Source organism: Gopherus flavomarginatus, chromosome 11 (assembly GCF_025201925.1).
Source record: "Gopherus flavomarginatus isolate rGopFla2 chromosome 11, rGopFla2.mat.asm, whole genome shotgun sequence".
In the NCBI taxonomy this organism is placed as follows: domain Eukaryota; kingdom Metazoa; phylum Chordata; order Testudines; family Testudinidae; genus Gopherus; species Gopherus flavomarginatus.
Window position 1 is genome coordinate 4,007,110 of NC_066627.1, and position 21,333 is coordinate 4,028,442.

Genomic DNA, 21,333 nt, shown 5'->3' on the forward strand with positions numbered 1-21,333 from the left:
CCGTGGGGCGCAGTCCCTGGCAGGGCGGGGGTCGTGGGGAGCAGGGCGGGGGGAGCGGGGCGGGGGCCGTGGGGAGTGGGATTGGGGGTCGTGGGGCGCAGTCCATGGCAGGGCGGGTGCCGTGGGGAGCGGGGCGGGGGCCGTGGGGAGCAGGGCCTGGGCGGGCGCCATGGGCACCGTGGGGCGCAGTCCATGGCAGGGCGGGGGCTGTGGGGAGTGGGATTGGGGGCCGTGGGGAGCAGGGCCTGGGCGGGCGCCATGGGCACCGTGGGGCGCAGTCCATGGCAGGGCGGGGGCAGCGGGGCGGGGGCCGTGGGGAGCAGGGCCTGGGCGGGCGCCATGGGCACCGTGGGGCGCAGTCCCTGGCAGGGCGGGGGCCGTGGGGAGCAGGGCCTGGGCGGGCGCCATGGGCACCGTGGGGTGCAGTCCCTGGCAGGGCGGGGGCTGTGGGGAGTGGGATTGGGGGCCGTGGGGAGCGGGGCAGGGGCCGTGGGGAGCAGGGCCTGGGCGGGCGCCATGGGCACCGTGGGGCGCAGTCCCTGGCAGGGCGGGGGCCGTGGGGAGCAGGGCCTGGGCGGGCGCCATGGGCACCGTGGGGCGCAGTCCCTGGCAGGGCGGGGGCTCAGTCGTGGGGCTTGGCGGGGGCCCTGGTGTTGCACATGGGCTCCAGCTGTTCTGTGCGCTCGGGGTCGGGGGGCTCCATCTCGGGGTACACGACCCCACACAGCTTCTGGGCCACCTGCGTCACCGCCGCTGGGGGGGGACAGGCGGTTAGAGAGCTGGGGGGGGCCCGGGCCCACCCTCCAACCCCTGCCCAGCTGCGCCCCTTCCCCCCTGCTGGCTGCGCCCCCTCCCCCCACGCCCGGCTGTGCCCTCTGCCCCCCATGCCCGGCTGTGCCCTCTGCTCCCACCCGGCTGTGCCCTCTGCCCCCCACGCCCGGCTGCGCCCCCTCCCCCCCTCCTGGCTGCGCCCCCTCCCCCCACGCCCGGCTGTGCCCTCTGCCCCCCACGCCCGGCTGTGCCCTCTGCTCCCACCCGGCTGTGCCCTCTGCCCCCCACGCCCGGCTGTGCCCTCTGCCCCCATCCGGCTGTGCCCTCTGCCCCCCACGCCTGGCTGTGCCCTCTGCCCCCATCCGGCTGTGCCCTCTGCCCCCCACGCCCGGCTGTGCCCTCTGCCCCCCACGCCCGGCTGTGCCCTCTGCCCCCATCCGACTGTGCCCTCTGCCCCCCACGCCTGGCTGTGCCCTCTGCTCCCACCCGGCTGTGCCCTCTGCCCCCCACGCCCGGCTGTGCCCTCTGCCCCCATCCGGCTGTGCCCTCTGCCCCCACGCCCGGCTGTGCCCTCTGCCCCCATCCGGCTGTGCTCTCTGCCCCCCACGCCCGGCTGTGCCCTCTGCCCCCTTGCCCGGCTGTGCCCTCTGCCCCCCACGCCCGGCTGTGCCCTATGCCCCCTTGCCCAGCTGTGCCCTCTTCCCCCCAGCCCGGCTGTGCCCTCTGCTCCCGCCTGGCTGTGCCCTCTGCCCCCCACGCCCGGCTGTGCCCTCTGCCCCCCACGCCCGGCTGTGCCCTCTGCTCCCGCTCGGCTGTGCCCTCTGCTCCCGCTCGGCTGTGCCCCTTCCCCCCACGCCCGGCTGTGCCCTCTGCCCCCCCGCCCCGCTGTGCCCCTTCCCCCCCGCCCGGCTGTGCCCTCTGCTCCCCACGCCCGGCTGTGCACTCTGCTCCCGCCTGGCTGTGCCCTCTGCCCCCCACGCCCGGCTGTGCCCTCTGCTCCCACCCGGCTGTGCCCTCTGCCCCCCACGCCCGGCTGTGCCCTCTGCCCCCCATGCCTGGCTGTGCCCTCTGCTCCCACCCGGCTGTGCCCTCTGCCCCCCATGCCCGGCTGTGCCCTCTGCCCCCATCCGGCTGTGCCCTCTGCCCCCATGCCCGGCTGTGCCCTCTGCTCCCACCCGGCTGTGCCCTCTGCCCCCCACACCTGGCTGTGCCCTCTGCTCCCGCCCGGCTGTGCCCTCTGCCCCCCACGCCTGGCTGTGCCCTCTGCTCCCACCCGGCTGTGCCCTCTGCCCCCCACGCCCGGCTGTGCCCTCTGCCCCCATCCGGCTGTGCCCTCTGCCCCCCACGCCCGGCTGTGCCCTCTGCCCCCCACGCCCGGCTGTGCCCTCTGCCCCCTTGCCCGGCTGTGCCCTCTGCCCCCCACGCCCGGCTGTGCCCTCTGCCCCCCACGCCTGGCTGTGCCCTCTGCTCCCGCTCGGCTGTGCCCTCTTCCCCCCCACGCCCGGCTGTGCCCTCTGCCCCCCCACCCATCTGTGCCCCTTCCCCGCCATCTGGCTGTGCCCTCAGCCCCCCCTCTCCCCTGTGCCCTTTGCCCCCCCCACCCGGCTGCTCCCCTTCCCCCCCGTCCACCTGGCTGCCCCCCTGCCCTCGCCCAGCTGGGCAACCCCTTCCCCCGCCTGGCCGCTCGCCCGGCCACCCCCACCTCGCCCAGCTGGCTGCTCCCGTTCCCCCCCCGGCCGCCCCCCCGCCTTCGCCCAGCCAGCTGCCCCCGTTCCCCCCCCGGCCGCCCCCCCGCCCTCACCCAGCTGGCCGCCCGCCCCCTGACTCACCCAGGCCGGCGTAGACGGCGGGCGGCTTGTGGCGCCAGGCCACGCCCAGCCCGTAGATGGGCACCCCGCTCAGCATGATGGCCAGCCCCACGCCGCACACCACCGGCTCCGACCACAGGCTGAAGAGCAGCAGGAAGGCCCAGAACAGCAGGTAGAGGACGGGGAAGACCAGGCTGACCTGGGGGGACAGGGGGCTCAGCCGGGGGCCGGAGATGCAGGGCAGGGCTCAGCTTGGGGGTGGGGCACACGAGGTGGGCACACGGGGCAGGGCTCACCCTGATGGGGCAGGCCATGCAAGGAAGGGCAGGGGGCAGGCCATGTGGGGCAGGGGGCGGGCTCACCTTGATGGGCCGGGCCATGTGGGGCTGGGGGTGGGGCACGGGGGCAGGGAGCAGGCTCATCTTGATGGGCCGGGCCATGTGGGGCTGGGGCGGGGCACAGGGACAGGGGGTGGGCTCACCTTGATGGGCCAGGCAATGTGGGGCTGGGGGCGGGGCACAGGGACAGGGAGCGGGCTCACCTTGATGGGCCGGGCCATGTGGGGCTGTGGCGGGGCACAGGGACAGGGGGCGGGCTCATCTTGATGGGCTGGGCCATGTCGGGCAGGGGGTGGGGAAACCTGGGCAAGGGGCGGGCTCACCTTGATGGGCTGGGCCATGTGGGGCTGGGGCGGGGCACAGGGACAGGGGGCGGGCTCACCTTGATGGGCTGGGCCATGTGGGGCTGGGGCGGGGCACAGGGACAGGGGGCGGGCTCACCCTTCATGGGCTGGGCCATGTGGGGCTGGGGCGGGGCACAGGGACAGGGGGTGGGCTCACCTTGATGGGCTGGGCCATGTGGGGCTGAGGCGGGGCACACGGACAGGGGGCGGGCTCACCTTGGTGGGCTGGGCCATGTCGGGCAGGGGGCGGCGAAACGGGGGCAGGGGGTGGGCTCACCTTGATGGGCTGGGCCATGTGGGGCTGGGGCGGGGCACAAGGACAGGGGGCAGGCTCACCTTTATGGGCTTGGCCATGTCGGGCAGGGGGCGGGGAAACGGGGGCAGGGGGTGGGCTCACCTTTATGGGCTGGGCCATGTCGGGCAGGGGGCGGGGAAACGGGGGCAGGGGGTGGGCTCACCTTTATGGGCTGGGCCATGTCGGGCAGGGGGCGGGGAAACGAGGGCAGGTGGTGGGCTCACCTTGATGGGCTGGGCCATGTGGGGCTGGGGCGGGGCACAAGGACAGGGGGCAGGCTCACCTTGATGGGCTTGGCCATGTCGGGCAGGGGGCGGGGAAACGGGGGCAGGGGGTGGGCTCACCTTGTTGGGCTGGGCCATGTGGGGCTGGGGGCGGGGCACGGGGACAGGGGGCGGGCTCACCTTGATGGGCTGGGCCATGTCGGGCAGGGGGCGGGGAAACGGGGGCAGGGGGTGGACTCACCTTGATGGGCCGGGCCATGTGGGGCTGGCGCCAGCGTAGGACGATCTGCCCAGCCACGGTCACCCCATAGAACAGGTAGTTGATGAACCCCACGTAGTTGATTAGGGTGTAAATGTCGCTCGTCACCAGCATCAGCAGTGTGGACAAGCACTGTAGGGAGGGGGGCTATGGGGCGGGGCCATACCGGACCGCGCCCCATCCCAGAGGCCCCCCCCCACCCACCCACCATGCTGCAAGCCCCGTCCTTGGGACTAGAGACCTGGTGCCCACTCCGCAAGCCACGCCCCTGAGCCACAGTCTCCTCCCCCATTTCCCAAGCTCCACCCCCTGCCCCAGTGACTCACGGTGAAGAGCAGGGCGGGGATGGGGGTGCAGTGCTGCATGTGGATCATGGCCAGCAGGCTGGGGAGGTGGCCCTCACGGGCTCCTGCAAAGAACAGCCTGTGGGGGGAGGGGAGACGTAAGCAGGGGGGCGCTCTCAGTGCCATCAGTAGGGTTCAGAGTGAACGGCAGGCTACGGGGATTGGGGATCTGAGATGGGGGAGGAGACTCCATCCCCTCCCCCTCCGGAGCAGGGCCTGGGGGGTGGGGTCACTCACCGGGAGGAGGTGAAGAGGGAGCCGTTGACACCCCCAAAGGTGGACAGGGCCACGGAGATGGGCATGATCCAGGCCATGACACCCAGCAGCTTCTCCCCAAACGTCTGGGGAAGAAAGAGGGGAGGAGTCAGGGGGAGAGCTCAGGGCAGGGGCAGGGCAAAGGGGCGGGGCTCAGGGCAGGGGGCAGGATCAAGGGAGGGGCTCAGGGCTGTGGGCAGTGTTCAGGGCCGAGGGGGGTGGCAAGGCAGAGGACAGGGGCAGGGGCAGGACCAAGAGGAGGGGCTCAGGCCAGGGATGGGGCTCAGGACTGTGTGCGGGGCTCAAGGCTGTGGGCGGGGCTCAGGGCTGTGGGCGGGGCTCTGGCCGGGGGCAGGGCTCTGGCCAGGGATGGGGCTCAGGGCTGTGGGCGGGGCTCTGGCCGGGGCCGGGGCTCAGGGCTGTGGGCGGGGCTCTGGCCGGGGGCAGGGCTCTGGCCAGGGATGGGGCTCAGGGCTGTGGGCGGGGCTCTGGCCGGGGGCGGGGCTCAGGGCTGTGGGCGGGGCTCTGGCCGGGGGCAGGGCTCTGGCCAGGGATGGGGCTCAGGGCTGTGGGCGGGGCTCAGGGCTGTGGGCGGGGCTCAGGGCTGTGGGCGGGGCTCTGGCCGGGGGCGGGGCTCTGGCCGGGGCCGGGGCTCAGGGCTGTGGGCGGGGCTCTGGCCGGGGCCGGGGCTCAGGGCTGTGGGCGGGGCTCTGGCCGGGGGCGGGGCTCAGGGCTGTGGGCGGGGCTCTGGCCGGGGGCAGGGCTCTGGCCAGGGATGGGGCTCAGGGCGGTCGGCGCGGCTCTGGCCGGGGGCGGGGCTCAGGGCGGTCGGCGGGGCTCTGGCTGGGGGCGGGGCTCAGGGCGGTCGGCGGGGCTCAGGGCTGTTGGCGGGGCTCAGGGCTGTGGGCGGGGCTATGGCCAGGGGCGGAGCTCACCACGGCCACGGCGTTGGAGGCCAGCAGCTCCTGGGGCGACATGGCGGTGACGTAGGCTCTGTTGGCGGGGTTGGGGGTCTCAGGGTGGGGCTCTGGCCGGGGGCAGGGCTCAGGGCTGTGGGCGGGGCTCTGGAAGGGGCGGGGCTCTGGCTGGGGGCGGGGCTCACCACGGCCACGGCGTTGGAGGCCAGCAGCTCCTGGGGCGACATGGCGGTGACGTAGGCTCTGTTGGCGGGGTTGGGGGACTGGGAGGGCGGGGCTGGGGGCGGGGCTATGGCCGGGGGCGGGGCTCACCACGGCCACGGTGTTGGAGGCCAGCAGCTCCTGGGGAGACATGGCGGTGATGTACGCTCTGTTGGCGGGGCTCTGGCCGGGGGCGGGGCTCAGGGCTGGGGGCGGGGCTCTGGCCGGGGGCAGGGCTCAGGGGTGTGAGCGGGGCTATGGCCGGGGGCGGGGCTCACCACGGCCACGGCGTTGGAGGCCAGCAGCTCCTGGGGTGACATGGCGGTGACATAGGCTCTGCTGGCGGGGTTGGGGGTCTCAGGGTGGGGGGCTGTGGGCGGGGCTCAGGGCTGTGGGCGGGGCTCTGGCCGAGGGCAGGGCTCTGGCTGAGGGCGGGGCTCAGGGCCGGGGCGGGGCTCAGGGCTGTGGGCGGGGCTCACCACAGCCACGGCGTTGGAGGCCAGCAGCTCCTGGGGTGACATGGCGGTGACGTAGGCTCTGTTGGCGGGGTTGGGGGTCTCAGGGTGGGGCTCTGGCCGGGGGCAGGGCTCAGGGCTGTGGGCGGGGCTCTGGATGGGGCGGGGCTCTGGCTGGGGGCGGGGCTCAGGGCCGGGGCGGGGCTCAGGGCTGTGGGCGGGGCTCTGGTCGAGGGCAGGGCTCTGGCTGGGGGCGGGGCTCAGGGCCGGGGCGGGGCTCAGGGCTGTGGGCGGGGCTCTGGCTGGGGGCGGGGCTCACCACGGCCACGGCGTTGGAGGCCAGCAGCTCCTGGGGCGACATGGCGGTGACGTAGGCTCTGTTGGCGGGGTTGGGGGTCTCAGGGTGGGGCTCTGGCCGGGGGCAGGGCTCAGGGCTGTGGGCGGGGCTCTGGATGGGGCGGGGCTCTGGCTGGGGGCGGGGCTCAGGGCCGGGGCGGGGCTCAGGGCTGTGGGCGGGGCTCTGGTCGAGGGCAGGGCTCTGGCTGGGGGCGGGGCTCAGGGCCAGGGCGGGGCTCAGGGCTGTGGGCGGGGCTCTGGCTGGGGGCGGGGCTCACCACGGCCACGGCGTTGGAGGCCAGCAGCTCCTGGGGCGACATGGCGGTGACGTAGGCCACGTTGGCGAAGACGTAGACGAAGGTCACCAGGGGGATGGAGATGAAAATGGCCCGTGGCAGGTTCCTGGGGAGGGGGGGAGTGTGAGTACGCGCAACCCCCCGGACGCCGGGGTCCCCCCAAGGCAGGTGCCGTCCCTCGGACACCGGGGTTCGGTATTAGGGGGCACTGTGACCCCAGGGAAGGGAGGGACTGATGTTGGCAGTGCCCAGACATCAGGATTCGCCAGCCAGGCGCTGACAGCAGGGGTGTGGGGCTCGGACGCCAGGGTTCCCTGGCCGGGCGCTGACAGCGGGGGTGGGGGGCTCGGACGCCAGGGTTCCGCGGCCGGGCGCTGACAGCGGGGGCGGGGGGCCCGGACGCCGGGGTTCCCCGGCCGGGCGCTGACAGCGGGGGTGGGGGGCTCGGACGCCGGGTTTCTGCGGCTGGACGCTGACAGCAGGGGTGGGGGGCTCGGACGCCGGGGTTCTGCGGCCAGGCGCTGACAGCGGGGGCGGAGGCCCCGGACACCGGGGTTCCCCGGCCGGGCGCTGACAGCAGCGGCGGGGGGCTCGGACGCCGGGGTTCCCTGGCCGGGCGCTGACAGCGGGGGTGGGAGACTCGGACACCAGGGTTCCGCAGCCGGGCGCTGACAGCGGGGGAGGGGGCCCGGACGCCGGGGTTCCCCGGCCGGGTGCTGACAGCGGGGGTGGGAGACTCGGACGCTGGGGTTCCGCGGCCGGGCCCTGACAGCGGGGGAGGGGGCCCGGACGCCGGGGTTCCGCGGCCGGGTGCTGACAGCGGGGGAGGGGGCCCGGACGCCGGGGTTCCCCGGCCGCGCGCTGACAGCGGGGGAGGGGGCCCGGACGCCGGGGTCCCATGCTGACCTGTAGGGGTCGAGCAGCTCCTCGGTGACGTAGTTGAGGAAGTTCCAGCCGCCGTAGGCGAAGGAGCCCTGCAGGAACGCCAGCGCCACCGTGCCCACGTCCACCGGCGCGAAGGCCTCGAAGGCGTGCCGCGGCTCCAGCCAGTAGTAGTGCCCTGTGCACGGGCGGCACCCGCATGGGTACCCCTGCCCCCAGTGCCCCCTCGCTGGCCTGGCTGTGACAGTGCTCCCCGGTGCTCCCCCGGGCCCCGCCGGCCTGGCTGTCCAGTGCCCCCCCGGTGCCCCCCCGTGCCCCACTGGTCTGGCTGTGCCAATACACCCCCAGTGCCCCCCCGGGCCCCGCCGGCCTGGCTGTCCAGTGCCTCCCCGGTGCCCACCCAGCGCCCCGCCGGCCTGGCTGTCCAGTGCCCCCCCGGTGCCCACCCAGCGCCCCGCCGGCCCAGCTGTGCCAATACACCCCCGGTGCCCCCCCGCGCCCCGCCGGCCTGGCTGTAACAGTGCCCCCCCAGTGCCCACCCTGCACCCAGCCGGCCTGGCTGTCCCAGTGCCCCCCCAGTGCCCACCTTGCACCCAGCCGGCCTGGCTGTCCCAGTGCCCCCCCAGTGCCCACCCTGCCACCAGCTGGCCTGGCTGTCCCGGTGCCCCCCCGGTGCCCATCCTGCACCCAGCCGGCCTGGCTGTCCCTGTGCCCTCCCGGTGCCCCCTCTGCGCCCCACCGGCCTGGCTGTGACAGTGCCACCCCAGTGCCCACCCTGCACCCAGCCGGCCTGGCTGCCCCAGTGCCACCCCAGTGCCCACCCTGCACCCAGCCGGCCTGACTGTCCCAGTGCCCCCCCCAGTGCCACCCTGCACCCAGCCAGTCTGGCGGTGCCAATACACCCCTGGTCCCCACCCTGCGAAAAACCAACGCAGCTGTGCCAATGCCACCCTGGTGCCCACCCTGTGCCCAGCTGGCCTGGCTGTGCCAGTGCCCCCCCGGTGCCCACCCTATGCCAAGCCCTGGCTGTCCCAATGCCCCTCTGGTGTCCTGTCCTGCGCCCAGCTGACCCGGCTGTGCCAATTCCCCCGATGCCCTGCCCTGCGCCCAGACAGCCCAGCTGCCCCAGTGCCCTGCCCTGCACCAAGGTGGCCCGGCTGTGCCAATGCCCCCTGGTGCCCTGCCCTGCGCCCAGCCAGCCCGGGGGTCCTGGTACCCCTGTCTCACCCTTGCAGATCTGCACGATGCCCATGATGATGATGAGCGCCAGGGCCAGCAGCTTCCCGGCCGTGAAGACGTCCTGCACGCGCGTCGCCCAGCGCACGCTGGCACAGTTCACCCACGTCAGCAGCACTGGGGGCAGAGGGAGGGCTCAGGGCGGGGGTGGGGCAGGGCTCTGCCCACCCCCCCAAGGCCGCCCTGGCCCCGCCGAGGAGATAACCTGCCCGGCCCGGGGATGTTGTGGCGACGGAGGCTCGGCCCCGCGCCCAGAGCTGCTCGCTGTGGGGATCTAGCCAGCCCCACGGAGTAAAGGGCCCCGTACGCCTGGGTCCCATGGCCAGGCTGCGGCAAGGGGGGGGGGTGTGAGGAGTCCAGGAAAACAAGGGGGGAGGGGCTGGTCCCAGGCCCCGACTGCACCAAACAGCCCATCCCCCCACCTGGAACCTGACACCGGGACAGGCAGAGCTGGGGGGGAGGTTCCCCCTCTTTCTGCAGGGTGTAAACAACCCCCCACCCAGCCCCCGCCAGAGCCACCCCTGCTCAGTACCCCCTGCCCGCCACGCGCCCCCGTACCCCAACACCGCCCACACCCCCGCTCGGTACCCCCTGCCTGCCACGTGCCCCTGCACCCCAACACCCCCCAGATCCCCGCTCGGTACCCCCTGCCCTCCATGTGCCCCCGCACCCCAACACCGCCCACACCCCCGCTCGGTACCCCCTGCCCTCCATGTGCCCCCGCACCCCAACACCGCCCACACCCCCGCTCGGTACCCCCTGCCTGCCACGCACCCCTGCACCCCAACACCCCCCAGATCCCCGCTCGGTACCCCCTGCCCGCCATGTGCCCCCGCACCCCAACACCGCCCACACCCCCGCTCGGTACCCCTGCCTGCCACGCGCCCCTGCACCCCAACACCGCCCAGATCCCCGCTCGGTACCCCCTGCCCTCCATGAGCCCCCGCACCCCAACACCGCCCACACCCCCGCTCGGTACCCCTGCCTGCCACGCGCCCCTGCACCCCAACACCGCCCACACCCCCGCTCGGTACCCCTGCCTGCCACGCGCCCCTGCACCCCAACACCCCACAGATCCCCGCTCGGTACCCCCTGCCCTCCATGAGCCCCCGCACCCCAACACCGCCCACACCCCCGCTCGGTACCCCCTGCCCTCCATGTGCCCCCGCACCCCAACACCGCCCACACCCCCGGTCAGTACCCCTGCCTGCCACGCGCCCCTGCACCCCAACACCGCCCACACCCCCGCTCGGTACCCCTGCCTGCCACGCGCCCCTGCACCCCAACACCGCCCACACCCCCGCTCGGTACCCCTGCCTGCCACACGCCCCTGCACCCCAACACCGCCCACACCCCCGCTCGGTACCCTCTGCCTGCCACCTGCCCCTGCACCCCAACACCCCCCAGACTCCCGCTCGGTACCCCCTGCCCGCCATGTGCCCCCGCACCCCAACACCGCCCACACCCCCGCTCGGTACCCCCTGCCCTCCATGTGCCCCCGCACCCCAACACCGCCCACACCCCCGCTCGGTACCCCTGCCTGCCACGCGCCCCTGCACCCCAACACCCCCCAGATCCCCGCTCGGTACCCCCTGCCCTCCATGTGCCCCCGCACCCCAACACCGCCCACACCCCCGCTCGGTACCCCCTGCCCTCCATGTGCCCCCGCACTCCAACACCGCCCACACCCCCGCTCGGTACCCCCTGCCCTCCATGTGCCCCCGCACCCCAACACCGCCCACACCCCCGCTCGGTACCCCCTGCCCTCCATGTGCCCCCGCACCCCAACACCGCCCACACCCCCGCTCGGTACCCCTGCCTGCCACGCGCCCCCTGCACCCCAACACCCCCCAGATCCCCGCTCGGTACCCCCTGCCCTCCATGAGCCCCCGCACCCCAACACCGCCCACACCCCCGCTCGGTACCCCCTGCCCTCCATGTGCCCCCGCACCCCAACACCGCCCACACCCCCGCTCGGTACCCCCTGCCTGCCACGCGCCCCTGCACCCCAACACCCCCCAGATCCCCGCTCGGTACCCCCTGCCCTCCATGAGCCCCCGCACCCCAACACCGCCCACACCCCCGCTCGGTACCCCCTGCCCTCCATGAGCCCCCGCACCCCAACACCGCCCACACCCCCGCTCGGTACCCCTGCCTGCCACGCGCCCCTGCACCCCAACACCCCCCAGATCCCCGCTCGGTACCCCCTGCCCTCCATGTGCCCCCGCACCCCAACACCACCCACACCCCCGCTCGGTACCCCTGCCTGCCACGCGCCCCTGCACCCCAACACCCCCCAGATCCCCGCTCGGTACCCCCTGCCCTCCATGAGCCCCCGCACCCCAACACCGCCTACACCCCCGCTCGGTACCCCCTGCCCTCCATGTGCCCCCGCACCCCAACACCGCCCACACCCCCACTCGGTACCCCTGCCTGCACGCGCCCCTGCACCCCAACACCCCCCAGATCCCCGCTCGGTACCCCCTGCCCTCCATGTGCCCCCGCACCCCAACACCGCCCACACCCCCGCTCGGTACCCCCTGCCTGCCACGCGCCCCCGTACCCCAACACCCCCCAGACCCCCGCTCGGTACCCCCTGCCCTCCATGTGCCCCCGCACCCCAACACCACCCACACCCCCGCTCGGTACCCCCTGCCCTCCATGTGCCCCCGCACCCCAACACCGCCCACACCCCCCCTCGGCACCCCCTGCCCACCACGCGCCCCCGTACCCCAACACCGCCCACACCCCCGCTCGGTACCCCTGCCTGCCACGCGCCCCTGCACCCCAACACCCCCCAGATCCCCGCTCGGTACCCCCTGCCCTCCATGTGCCCCCGCACCCCAACACCGCCCACACCCCCACTGGGTACCCCCTGCCTGCCACGTGCCCCTGCACCCCAACACCCCCCACACTCCCGCTCGGTACCCCCTGCCCTCCATGTGCCCCCGCACCCCAACACCGCCCACACCCCCGCTCGGTACCCCCTGCCCTCCATGTGCCCCCGCACCCCAACACCGCCCACACCCCCGCTCGGTACCCCCTGCCCTCCATGTGCCCCCGCACCCCAACACCGCCCACACCCTCGGTCGGTACCCCCTGCCTGCCACGCGCCCCCGTACCCCTGCTCAGTACCCCCTGCCCGCCACGCGCCCCCGCACCCCAACACCCCCCAGATCCCCGCTCGGTACCCCCTGGCCGCCACGCGCCCCCGCACCCCAACACCCCCCAGATCCCCGCTCGGTACCCCCTGCCCTCCACGCACCCCTGTACCCCAACACCGGCCACACCCCCGCTCGGTACCCCCTGGCTGCCACGTGCCCCAACACCCTCCAGACCCCCACTTGGTACCCCCTGGCCGCCACGCGCCCCCGCACCCCAACACCGCCCACACCCCCGCTCGGTACCCCCTGGCCGCCACGCGCCCCCGCACCCCAGCACCGCCCACAACCCCACTCGGTACCCCTGCCTGCCACGCGCCCCCGTACCCCTGCTCAGTACCCCCTGCCCGCCACGCGCCCCCGTACCCCAACACCGGCCACACCCCCGCTCGGTACCCCCTGGCTGCCACGCGCCCCAACACCCCCCAGACCCCCACTCAGTACCCCCTGGCTGCCACGCGCCCCAACACGCCCCAGACCCCCACTCAGTACCCCCTGGCCGCCACGCGCCCCAACACCCCCCAGACCCCCACTCAGTACCCCCTGGCCGCCACGCGCCCCCGCACCCCAACACCGCCCACACCCCCGCTCGGTACCCCCTGCCCGCCACGCGCACCCGTACCCCTGCTCAGTACCCCCTGCCCGCCACGCGCCCCTGCACCCCAACACCTCCCAGACCCCTGCTCAGTACCCCCTGCCCGCCATGTGCCCCCGCACCCCAACACCCCCCAGACCCCCGCTTGGTACCCCCTGCCCGCCACGCGCCCCCGCACTCCAACACCCCCCAGACCCCCGCTCAGTACCCCCTGGCCGCCACGCGCCCCCGCACCCCACACTTCCCAGACCTCCGCTCGGTACCCCCTGCCCTCCATGTGTCCCCGCACCCCAACACCGCCCACACCCCCGGTCGGTACCCCCTGCCAGCCACGCTCCCCCATAAACCCGCTCAGTACCCCCTGCCCGCCACGCACCCCCGCACCCCAACACTGCCCACACCCCTGCTCGGTACCCCCTGCCAGCCATGCGCCCCCATACCCCAACACCCCCACACCCCCGCTTGGTATCCCCTGCCCGCCACACGCTCCCGCACCCCAACACCGTCCACACCCCAACTCCTCCCACCCGCGCTCGGTACCCCCTGCCCGCCACGCGCCCCCGTACCTCAACACCCCCCCAACCCCGCTCGGTACCCCCTGCGCGCCACGTGCCCCCCGTACTCCATCATCCCCACACACCCCCATATCCTAACACCCAGACAGAAAACCATGCCTCGGATAACACCCCGTTGGGCTCCTGCTAGCCCTGCCCTGCCCTGCCCCCCCAGTGCTTCTGGTGCCCCTCACTCCCGACCCGCAGCCCCTGCCAGCCCAGCCCTGCCCCCCCTGCCCTGCCGGTGCCCCTCACTCCCGACCCGCAGCCCCTGCCAGCCCAGCCCTGCCCCCCCGCCCTGCCGGTGCCCCTCACTCCCGACCTGCAGCCCCTGCCAGCCCAGCCCTGCCCCCTACAACTCTGCTGGCTTGGCCCCACCCAGGGAGCGGCAGGACACAGGGACACAAATGTTGCCAGACAGGCGCCCGCAGACACTTTCCTGACTCAGCGACTGGGCTACGTGGACCCAGGGCCCCCCGCCCCCCGTGCTCCCCCCAGGCTGCCAGCTGGAATGGCAGGGCTACTTACACAGACACCCCCCAGCCAGCAGGCGGAGTCCCCCCTCGGGAGCCAGGCAGGTGGGGAAGAGGGGGTGCAGCACGTAGTTGGCGAATGTGAGGGCGATGACAGCCTGGTTGGTGGGGTAGATCACCAGCACTGCGATCCACAGCCGCAGGAACCTGAGGGGCAAGCAGGGCATGAGAGGGGGTCTGGCCCCCGCTGCCCCCCAGCTGGCCGCCTGGGGGCCCCTCCTCCTTACCCAGCCAGCCCCCCGAAGATGTCCTTGACGTAGGAGTAGTCGCCGCCGGACTTGGGGATGGTGACGCCCAGCTCTGCGTAGCACAGCGCCCCCACGGCCGTGATCAGCCCCGTGATGATCCACACCAGCAGGGCCAGCCCCACGGAGCCCGCGTTCTCCAGCACGCCCTTCGGTGACACGAAGATCCCCGACCCAATGATGTTACCTGGGGAGGGAGAGACGGGGATGGAGGTTAGAGACAGGGCTGCCCCGCCACTGCCTGAGTCTGCCGAGAGCCTGGGCCAGACGCCCGGAGAGGTGTGAACTACCCTGCCACTGCCTGAGTCTGCCGAGAGCCTGGGCCAGACGCCCGGAGAGGTGTGAACTACCCTGCCACTGCCTGAGTCTGCTGAGAGCCTGGGCCAGACGCCCGGAGAGGGGTGACCTGCCCTGCCGCTGCCTGAGTCTGCCGAGAGCCTGGGCCGGATGCCCGGAGAGTGGTGACCTGCCCTGCCGCTGCCTGAGTCTGCCGAGAGCCTGGGCCAGACGCCCGGAGAGGTGTGAACTACCCTGCCACTGCCTGAGTCTGCTGAGAGCCTGGGCCAGACGCCCGGAGAGGGGTGACCTGCCCTGCCGCTGCCTGAGTCTGCCGAGAGCCTGGGCCGGATGCCCGGAGAGTGGTGACCTGCCCTGCCGCTGCCTGAGTCTGCCGAGAGCCTGGGCCAGACGCCCGGAGAGGTGTGAACTACCCTGCCACTGCCTGACTCTGCCAAGAGCCTGGGCCAGATGCCCAGAGAGGGGTGACCTGCCCCGCCGCTGCCTGAGTCTGCCGAGAGCCTGGGCCAGACGCCCGGAGAGGGGTGACCTGCCTCACCGCTGCCTGAGTCTGCCGAGAGCCTGGGCCAGACGTCCGGAGAGGTGTGAACTACCCTGCCACTGCCTGAGTCTGCCGAGAACCTGGGCCAGACGCCCGGAGAGGGGTGACCTGCCCTGCCGCTGCCTGAGTCTGCCGAGAGCCTGGGCCAGACGACCGGAGAGGTGTGAACTACCCTGCCACTGCCTGAGTCTGCTGAGAGCCTAGACCAGATGCCCAGAGAGGGGTGACCTGCCCTGCCGCTGCCTGAGTCTGCCGAGAGCCTAGGCCAGACGCCCAGAGAGGGGTGACCTGCCCTGCCACTGTCTGAGTCTGCCAAGAGCCTGGGCCAGACACACGGAGAGGTGTGAACTACCCTGCCGCTGCCTGAGTCTGCCGAGAGCCTGGGCCAGACGCCCGGAGAGGGGTGACCTGCCCTGCCGCTGCCTGAGTCTGCCGAGAGCCTGGGCCAGATGCCCGGAGAGGTGTGAACTAACCTGCCTGGGCCAGTCTCTCGGAGAGGGGTGACCTACCCCTTGCATCTCAGGGGAGTGTTATCTCTGGAGTCTAATGATAACATTTTAAATCCCCTCCACTAGCTGTGCCTCCATCCCTCTCCATACATGTCCCCGTCTCTCTCACCAGCCAGCCCCCCCTTTCCTGGCTCCATGGGCTCCATTAGCAAATGACACTGCTGCGGCTGTGGGTGGCAGCCAAAGTGCAGGGGTGGTGGAGCAGCATGGCTTCCGGGGTGGGGTACGGCATTACAAAGAGAGGGGGAGGGCTGCAAGGCTCGGGGCAATGGGACATGGGGTTTTGCTGGGGGATGGCAGTGGAGGAAAGGGGAGAGGGGGGCAGAGGGCCCAGGGCCTGGTGCGGGGCCCTCTAGACTCAGAACTAGCCCCCTCATTAACAACCAGCCCTTCATTAACGATTGCCATGGCAACTCAAGCAGCATCACAAAGAGGGTGCCCCTCACTCCTGACCTGCAGCCCCAGCTCTTGGCTGGCAGAGAAGTGGGGGGGACCCCCACTAGGGGGAGCCGCAGGGGAAGGGGCCCTGGGGGGGCTGGGATCTTGGCTGGGGGGGAGGGAGGGAGGGATGCGGGAAGGGAAGGAGTCGGGCAGAGTCCTCAACTGTAATCTTATCAGGTTAGATTTCCTCCATAAACTAGGCCATGAGGAGGGACTCTGACCTGGTGGGGGGAAGGGGCACTGGCAGGGCTGGGGAGCAGGGCTGGGGGGGCAGGGGCTGCGGGTCAGGAGTGAGGGGCACCAGCAGGACGGGGGGGGAATAGGGCTGGGGTAGCAGGGGCTGCAGGTCGGGAGTGAGGGGCACTGGCAGGGCTGTGGGGGCAGGGCTGGGCAAGCAGGGGCTGCGGGTCGGGAGTGAGGGGCACCAGCAGGGCGGGGGGGATAGGGCTAGGGTAGCAGGGGCTGTGGGTCGGGAGTGAGGGGCACTGGCAGGATGTGGGGGCAGGTCTGGGGTAACAGGGGCTGCGGGTCGGGAGTGACGGGCACTGGCAGGGTGTGGGGGCAGGTGCTGTGGGTCGGGAATGAAGGGCATCGGGGGCTGCAGGTCGGGAGTAAGGGGCACCGGCAGGGCTGTGGGGGCAGGGCTGGGGTAACGGGCTGCGGGTCGGGAGTGAGGGGCACTGGCAGGGTGTGGGGGCAGGTGCTGTGGGTTGGGAGTGAGGAGCATCGGGGGCTGCAGGTCGGGAGTGAGGGGCACCGGCAGGGCTAGGGGGCAGGGCTGGGGTAGCAGGGGCTGCAGGTCGGGAGTGAGGGGCACCGGCAGGGCTGGGCTGGCAGGGGCTGTGGGTCGGGAGTGAGGGGCACTGGCAGGGCTGGGCTGGCAGGGGCTGCGGGTCGGGAGTGAGGGGCACCGGCAGGGCTGTGGGGGCAGGGCTGGGGTAACAGGGGCTGCGGGTCGGGAGTGAGGGGCACCGGAAGGGCTCTGGGGGCAGGTCTGGGGTAACAGGGGCTGCGGGTCGGGAGTGAGGGGCACTGGCAGGGTGTGGGGGCAGGTGCTGTGGGTTGGGAGTGAGGGGCATCGGGGGCTGCAGGTCGGGAGTGAGGGGCACCGGCAGGGCTAGGGGGCAGGGCTGGGGTAGCAGGGGCTGCAGGTCGGGAGTGAGGGGCACCGGCAGGGCTGGGCTGGCAGGGGCTGTGGGTCGGGAGTGAGGGGCACTGGCAGGGCTGGGCTGGCAGGGGCTGCGGGTCGGGAGTGAGGGGCACCGGCAGGGCTGTGGGGGCAGGGCTGGGGTAGCAGGGGCTGCGGGTTGGGAGTGAGGGGCACTGGTACAGCTGTGGGGGCAGGGCTGGGGTAGCAGGGGCTGCGGGTCGGGAGTGAGGGGCAGTGCAGGGGGTGAGTAGGGGGCTGGGCCTGTCTCAAAGCCCCCCACCTCCCGTTCCCATGCGCTGACGTCTCCAGGCACCTGCTGAGCTGTGCCATCTGGAGCAGGATTAATGGAGCCGCCAGGAATTCACGCTCCAGGGCTCCGATCCATCCAAGCAGAAAACAGCGTCAACCCTGTCCCCTGCTACTGCAGGCTGTGGCGCCCGGCTCTGGGGTGGGACACAGGCTGGTTACACGGGGACTCGTCACCCAGCGCTGAGATGCGGCTGGCTCTGGGGTGGGACACGGGCTGGTTATACGAGGACCCTTCGCCCGGCACTGAGATGCGACTGGCTCTGGGGTGGGACACAGGCTGGTTACACGGGGACCCGTCACCCAGCGCTGAGATGCGGCTGGCTCTGGGTGGGACACGGGCTGGTTACACAGGGACCCCTTGCCGGCGCTGAGTTGTGGCTGGCTCTGGGTGGGACACGGGCTGGTTACACGGGGACCCCTCGCCCGGAGCTGAGATGTGGCTGGCTCTGGGGTGGGACATGGGCTGGTTACAAGGGGAGCCCTCGCCTAGTGCTGAGATGCGGCTGGCTCTGGGGTGGGACACGGGCTGGTTATACGCGGACCCCTCGCCCGGAGCTGAGATGCGGCTGGCTCTGGGGTGGGACACGGGCTGGTTATACGCGGACCCCTCGCCCGGAGCTGAGATGCGGCTGGCTCTGGGGTGGGGTGAGGAGGAGCTGTGCAGGAGGGGGGATGCTGGCAGCACTGGGAGCACTAATCGGATCAGAATAACAGGAGCACGAGGTGACAGGCAGCTCCAGGCTATTTATAGAGCCAGTCAGGCTGGGGCGGGGGAGGGGGAAAGGAGAGACAGGAGAGAACGAGGCAGAGATGGCGGGGGCAGTGGCCCTATTGACCAGAGTTGGTGGTCCACCCTCCCCTGCAGCCCCTGCCACTCACCTACGATGATGCCGCAGGCGCTCACTAGCCCGATCTCCTTCTTGAGGCCCACGCCACCCTCTGCCGGCTGCTCTGAGCCATCTGTGGCCTCCTTGGAACCACCCCGGTGCCGCGCACCCTCCTCCATGGTAGGGGACCAGAGCAGATGGTGCTGGGGAACACTGGGCACCGATCCGGAGTGGATCCAGAGCCAGCTGGGTCCTAGAAGTGGGCCGCTTCGGAGTTACTTGTACTGGACACGTATGCCTGGGAACTGGGCTAGTTCTGGACTCAGATCTTCTAAAACCAAAATGGTCTTGTCCTGCTGGTTCTGGACTCAGATCTTTTAGAACCGGGGCGGTTCTGTGTATCTCCCTCCTGTTCTGGTTCTGGGCTCTGGCTCCCTAGAACCCAGCTGGTTCTGTCTTCTTGGTTCTAGGCTTCAATTCCCTAGAACCAGGGTGGTTCTGTCTGTTCTTCTGGACTCAGATCTCCGAGAACCCAGCTGGTTCTGGTGTCCCTGGAGCTGGACCAGTTCTGGGTTCAAATCCTTTAGAACCCAGATGGTTCTGGATTCCCTGGGACTGGATTGGTTTTGTCTTGGTCTGAATCTTCTAGAACCCAGTTGGTTCTGGACTGGGACTGTTGTTCTGTTCACACTCTGTATCTGGTACCCTTAGAACCAGGCTGGTTTTGGGCCTCTCATTCTGGTGCCAGATGCAGGTCCAGTTCCCTCTCACACCAGTTCTGGGCTTGTGTCTCCTAGAACTGGTCCAGTTCTGCCCCTGGCACTCTGGTTCTGACGGCCCCTGGTACTAGGCTCCTTCCAGAACCGGTCCAGTCCGAGCTCTCTGGAACCGGCCGCTCCGGCCCCTTGTTCGCGAAATCTCAGCACTTGTCCCTCCTTGTTTACTCGTTCCCCTCTTCCGTCCTATCTGCGGCGGAGGAGGGGAGAGAGCGCAGCCTGGAAACCCGAGACCGGTTTGATCTCGCTCGGCTTCCTCCTTCTCGCCGCCTGCTTCCTTCCCCTGCTCCGGTTTACACGGGGCTCGCTAGCCCAGGAATATTCTCCTTCCAGCTGGGACTTCTCTCCTCCCCGAGGGCTTTTCTTGCTCCCCCTTTCCGGTTCCCAGTTCTCCCTCTGCACCTCTCCCTCGCTCACCCAGAGGTTGTACAGGGAGCTCTTGCCCGGCACTCCTCCCCCGGAGAATTTCTCGCTCCCTCCTTCCAGCGCGGAGTTCTCCTCCTGCGAGGGGGTTTCTGCTCCCCGGGGGTCCCTGGCTCTGGCTCGCTCCCTCGCTCTCACATGGGGCTGGAGCCCCGGCTCCCAGCGACCGACCCACGGGGGACCCAGACTCCTCCCCGGGCCGGCCCAGAGCCACTTCCCTTCTGCTGGCTACATCCCTCTTTCAGGTCCTCCTCACTCTCACTTTTCCTTTCCATCACTCTACTTCTGCCTCCTCCTTTCCTCCTTTGCATCTCCCCTCTTCTCCCGTTCTTTCCTCCTCCGTCTCCCCTCTTCTCCCGTTCTTTCCTCCTCCGTCTCCCCTCTTCTCCCGTTCTTTCCTCCTCCATCTCCCCTCGTCTCCCGTTCTTTCCTCTTCCGTCTCCCCTCTTCTCCCGTTCTTTCCTCCTTTCCATCTCCCCTCGTCTCCCGTTCTTTCCTCCTTTCCATCTCTCCTCTTCTCCCGTTCTTTCCTCCTCCATCTCCCCTCTTCTCCCGTTCTTTCCTCCTCCATCTCTCCTCGTCTCCCGTTCTTTCTTCCTCCATCTCCCCTCTTCTCCCGTTCTTTCCTCCTCCGTCTCCCCTCGTCTCTCGTTCTTTCCTCCTCCGTCTCTCCTCTTCTCCCGTTCTTTCCTCCTCCATCTCCCCTCTTCTCCCGTTCTTTCCTCCTCCATCTCCCCTCTTCTCCCGTTCTTTCCTCCTCCATCTCCCCTCGTCTCTCGTTCTTTCCTCCTCCGTCTCCCCTCGTCTCTCGTTCTTTCCTCCTCCATCTCCCCTCTTCTCCCATTCTTTCTTCCTTTCCATCTCTCGTCTCCCGTTCTTTCCTCCTCCATCTCTCCTCGTCTCGTTCTTTCCTCCTCCATCTCCCCTTCTCCCGTTCTTTCCTCCTCCATCTCTCCTTGTCTCTTGTTCTTTCCTTCTTTCCAACACTCCACTTGTCTTTCTTTTCTTTCTCCGTTTAACATTCCATCTCTCTTCCTTTCTTTACCACGCCACCTTTCTTCTCTGTCACTCCATCTTTTGTTTTCCTGTCCTTTCACTTCAACTTTTCTTTCAATCACTTCATCTTGTTTCTTTTTCTTTCTGACCCTCCACCTACCTACTTACCTTTCTTTCTTTCTTTCTTTCTTTCTTTCTTTCTTTCTTTCTTTCTTTCCCTTTGCCACCTCCCTCTTTCCTTCTCTCTCTTTCTCTCTCCCCATGTAGCCCAGCTGCCCCCCAGGGAGGAGCACAACCCCCTAGAGGCCTAAGTGCGGCTCCCCCAGCCCTGCCAGTTGGGCTCAGCCCCTCCCTGGATCTGGAGTAGGGTGACCAGATGTCCCGATTTTAGAGAGACAGTCCCAATATTTTGGGCTTTGTCTTATATAGGCGCCTATTACCCGGTTTTTCACATTTGCTGTCTGGTCACCCTAATCCGGAGGCCTGGGCTGGCCCCTCTCTAGGAAACCTTGCACCCCATGTCAGCCCCCAGCCAGCCCTGCTCCGCACCTGCCTGCACTGAGATCTAGTGGGGGGAGGCCCACAAGCTCAGTGAGGGGGGAGAATAATTATCCTGTGGCAGGGAGTTCCGCAGAGTAATTGAATCAACGCAACCATCCAGTTGCCCCCCCACACTCCTCCATCAATCCATGCATCCTTCCCTCCCCAGTACCTTCCTCTCCTCCCTTCTCCCTTCCTCCACCCCTGTCTCTGGGGGGCAGGATGTGGGCCCATTTGCCCCCTCCTCCAGAGCAACATCCCCCCTCCGCGCTAACCAGCCATCCCATCCACCCCACGGCTGGAGGAGGCACTTCCTGCCTGCCCAACCCCCTCCCACTGCCATCCCTCCTTCCAGTCCAACCTTTGCCCCCACTTGGCCCTGGGAGACGCTGATAATGGGGCCAGGCCCAGACTTCCCCCCCCCACCAGTGGGGTCAGGGGGGCAATGTGCTGAGCTGGGGAAGTGGGGGTGGGG

The 21,333-nt window shown here is 70.6% G+C and overlaps 1 protein-coding gene and 1 long non-coding RNA gene across 5 annotated transcripts; one reads left to right on the forward strand and one right to left on the reverse strand.

The window, feature by feature from the left end:
* Positions 1–565: 565 nt before the first annotated feature.
* SLC7A8 (solute carrier family 7 member 8) lies at positions 566–19,521 on the reverse strand. The gene is made up of 11 exons (XM_050918926.1): positions 18,176–19,521; positions 14,032–14,236; positions 13,800–13,951; positions 8,953–9,078; positions 7,750–7,903; positions 6,826–6,949; positions 4,621–4,724; positions 4,366–4,462; positions 4,022–4,171; positions 2,601–2,778; positions 566–753 (listed from the first exon to the last, which is right to left on the reverse strand). Exons 1-11 carry the CDS (start codon positions 18,300–18,302, stop codon positions 623–625), a joined length of 1,548 nt encoding a protein of 515 aa, XP_050774883.1. The 5' UTR covers positions 18,303–19,521; the 3' UTR covers positions 566–622.
* On the forward strand, positions 14,295–15,302 carry LOC127031918 (uncharacterized). Of its 4 annotated transcripts, none has more exons than XR_007768601.1 (4): positions 14,295–14,388; positions 14,449–14,568; positions 14,629–14,748; positions 15,229–15,302. It is a non-coding gene; the product is annotated as an uncharacterized LOC127031918 (long non-coding RNA). The 4 variants fall into 4 exon arrangements; XR_007768602.1 differs by having other exon boundaries at positions 14,689–14,748; XR_007768604.1 differs by having other exon boundaries at positions 14,509–14,568.
* Positions 19,522–21,333: the final 1,812 nt, after the last annotated feature.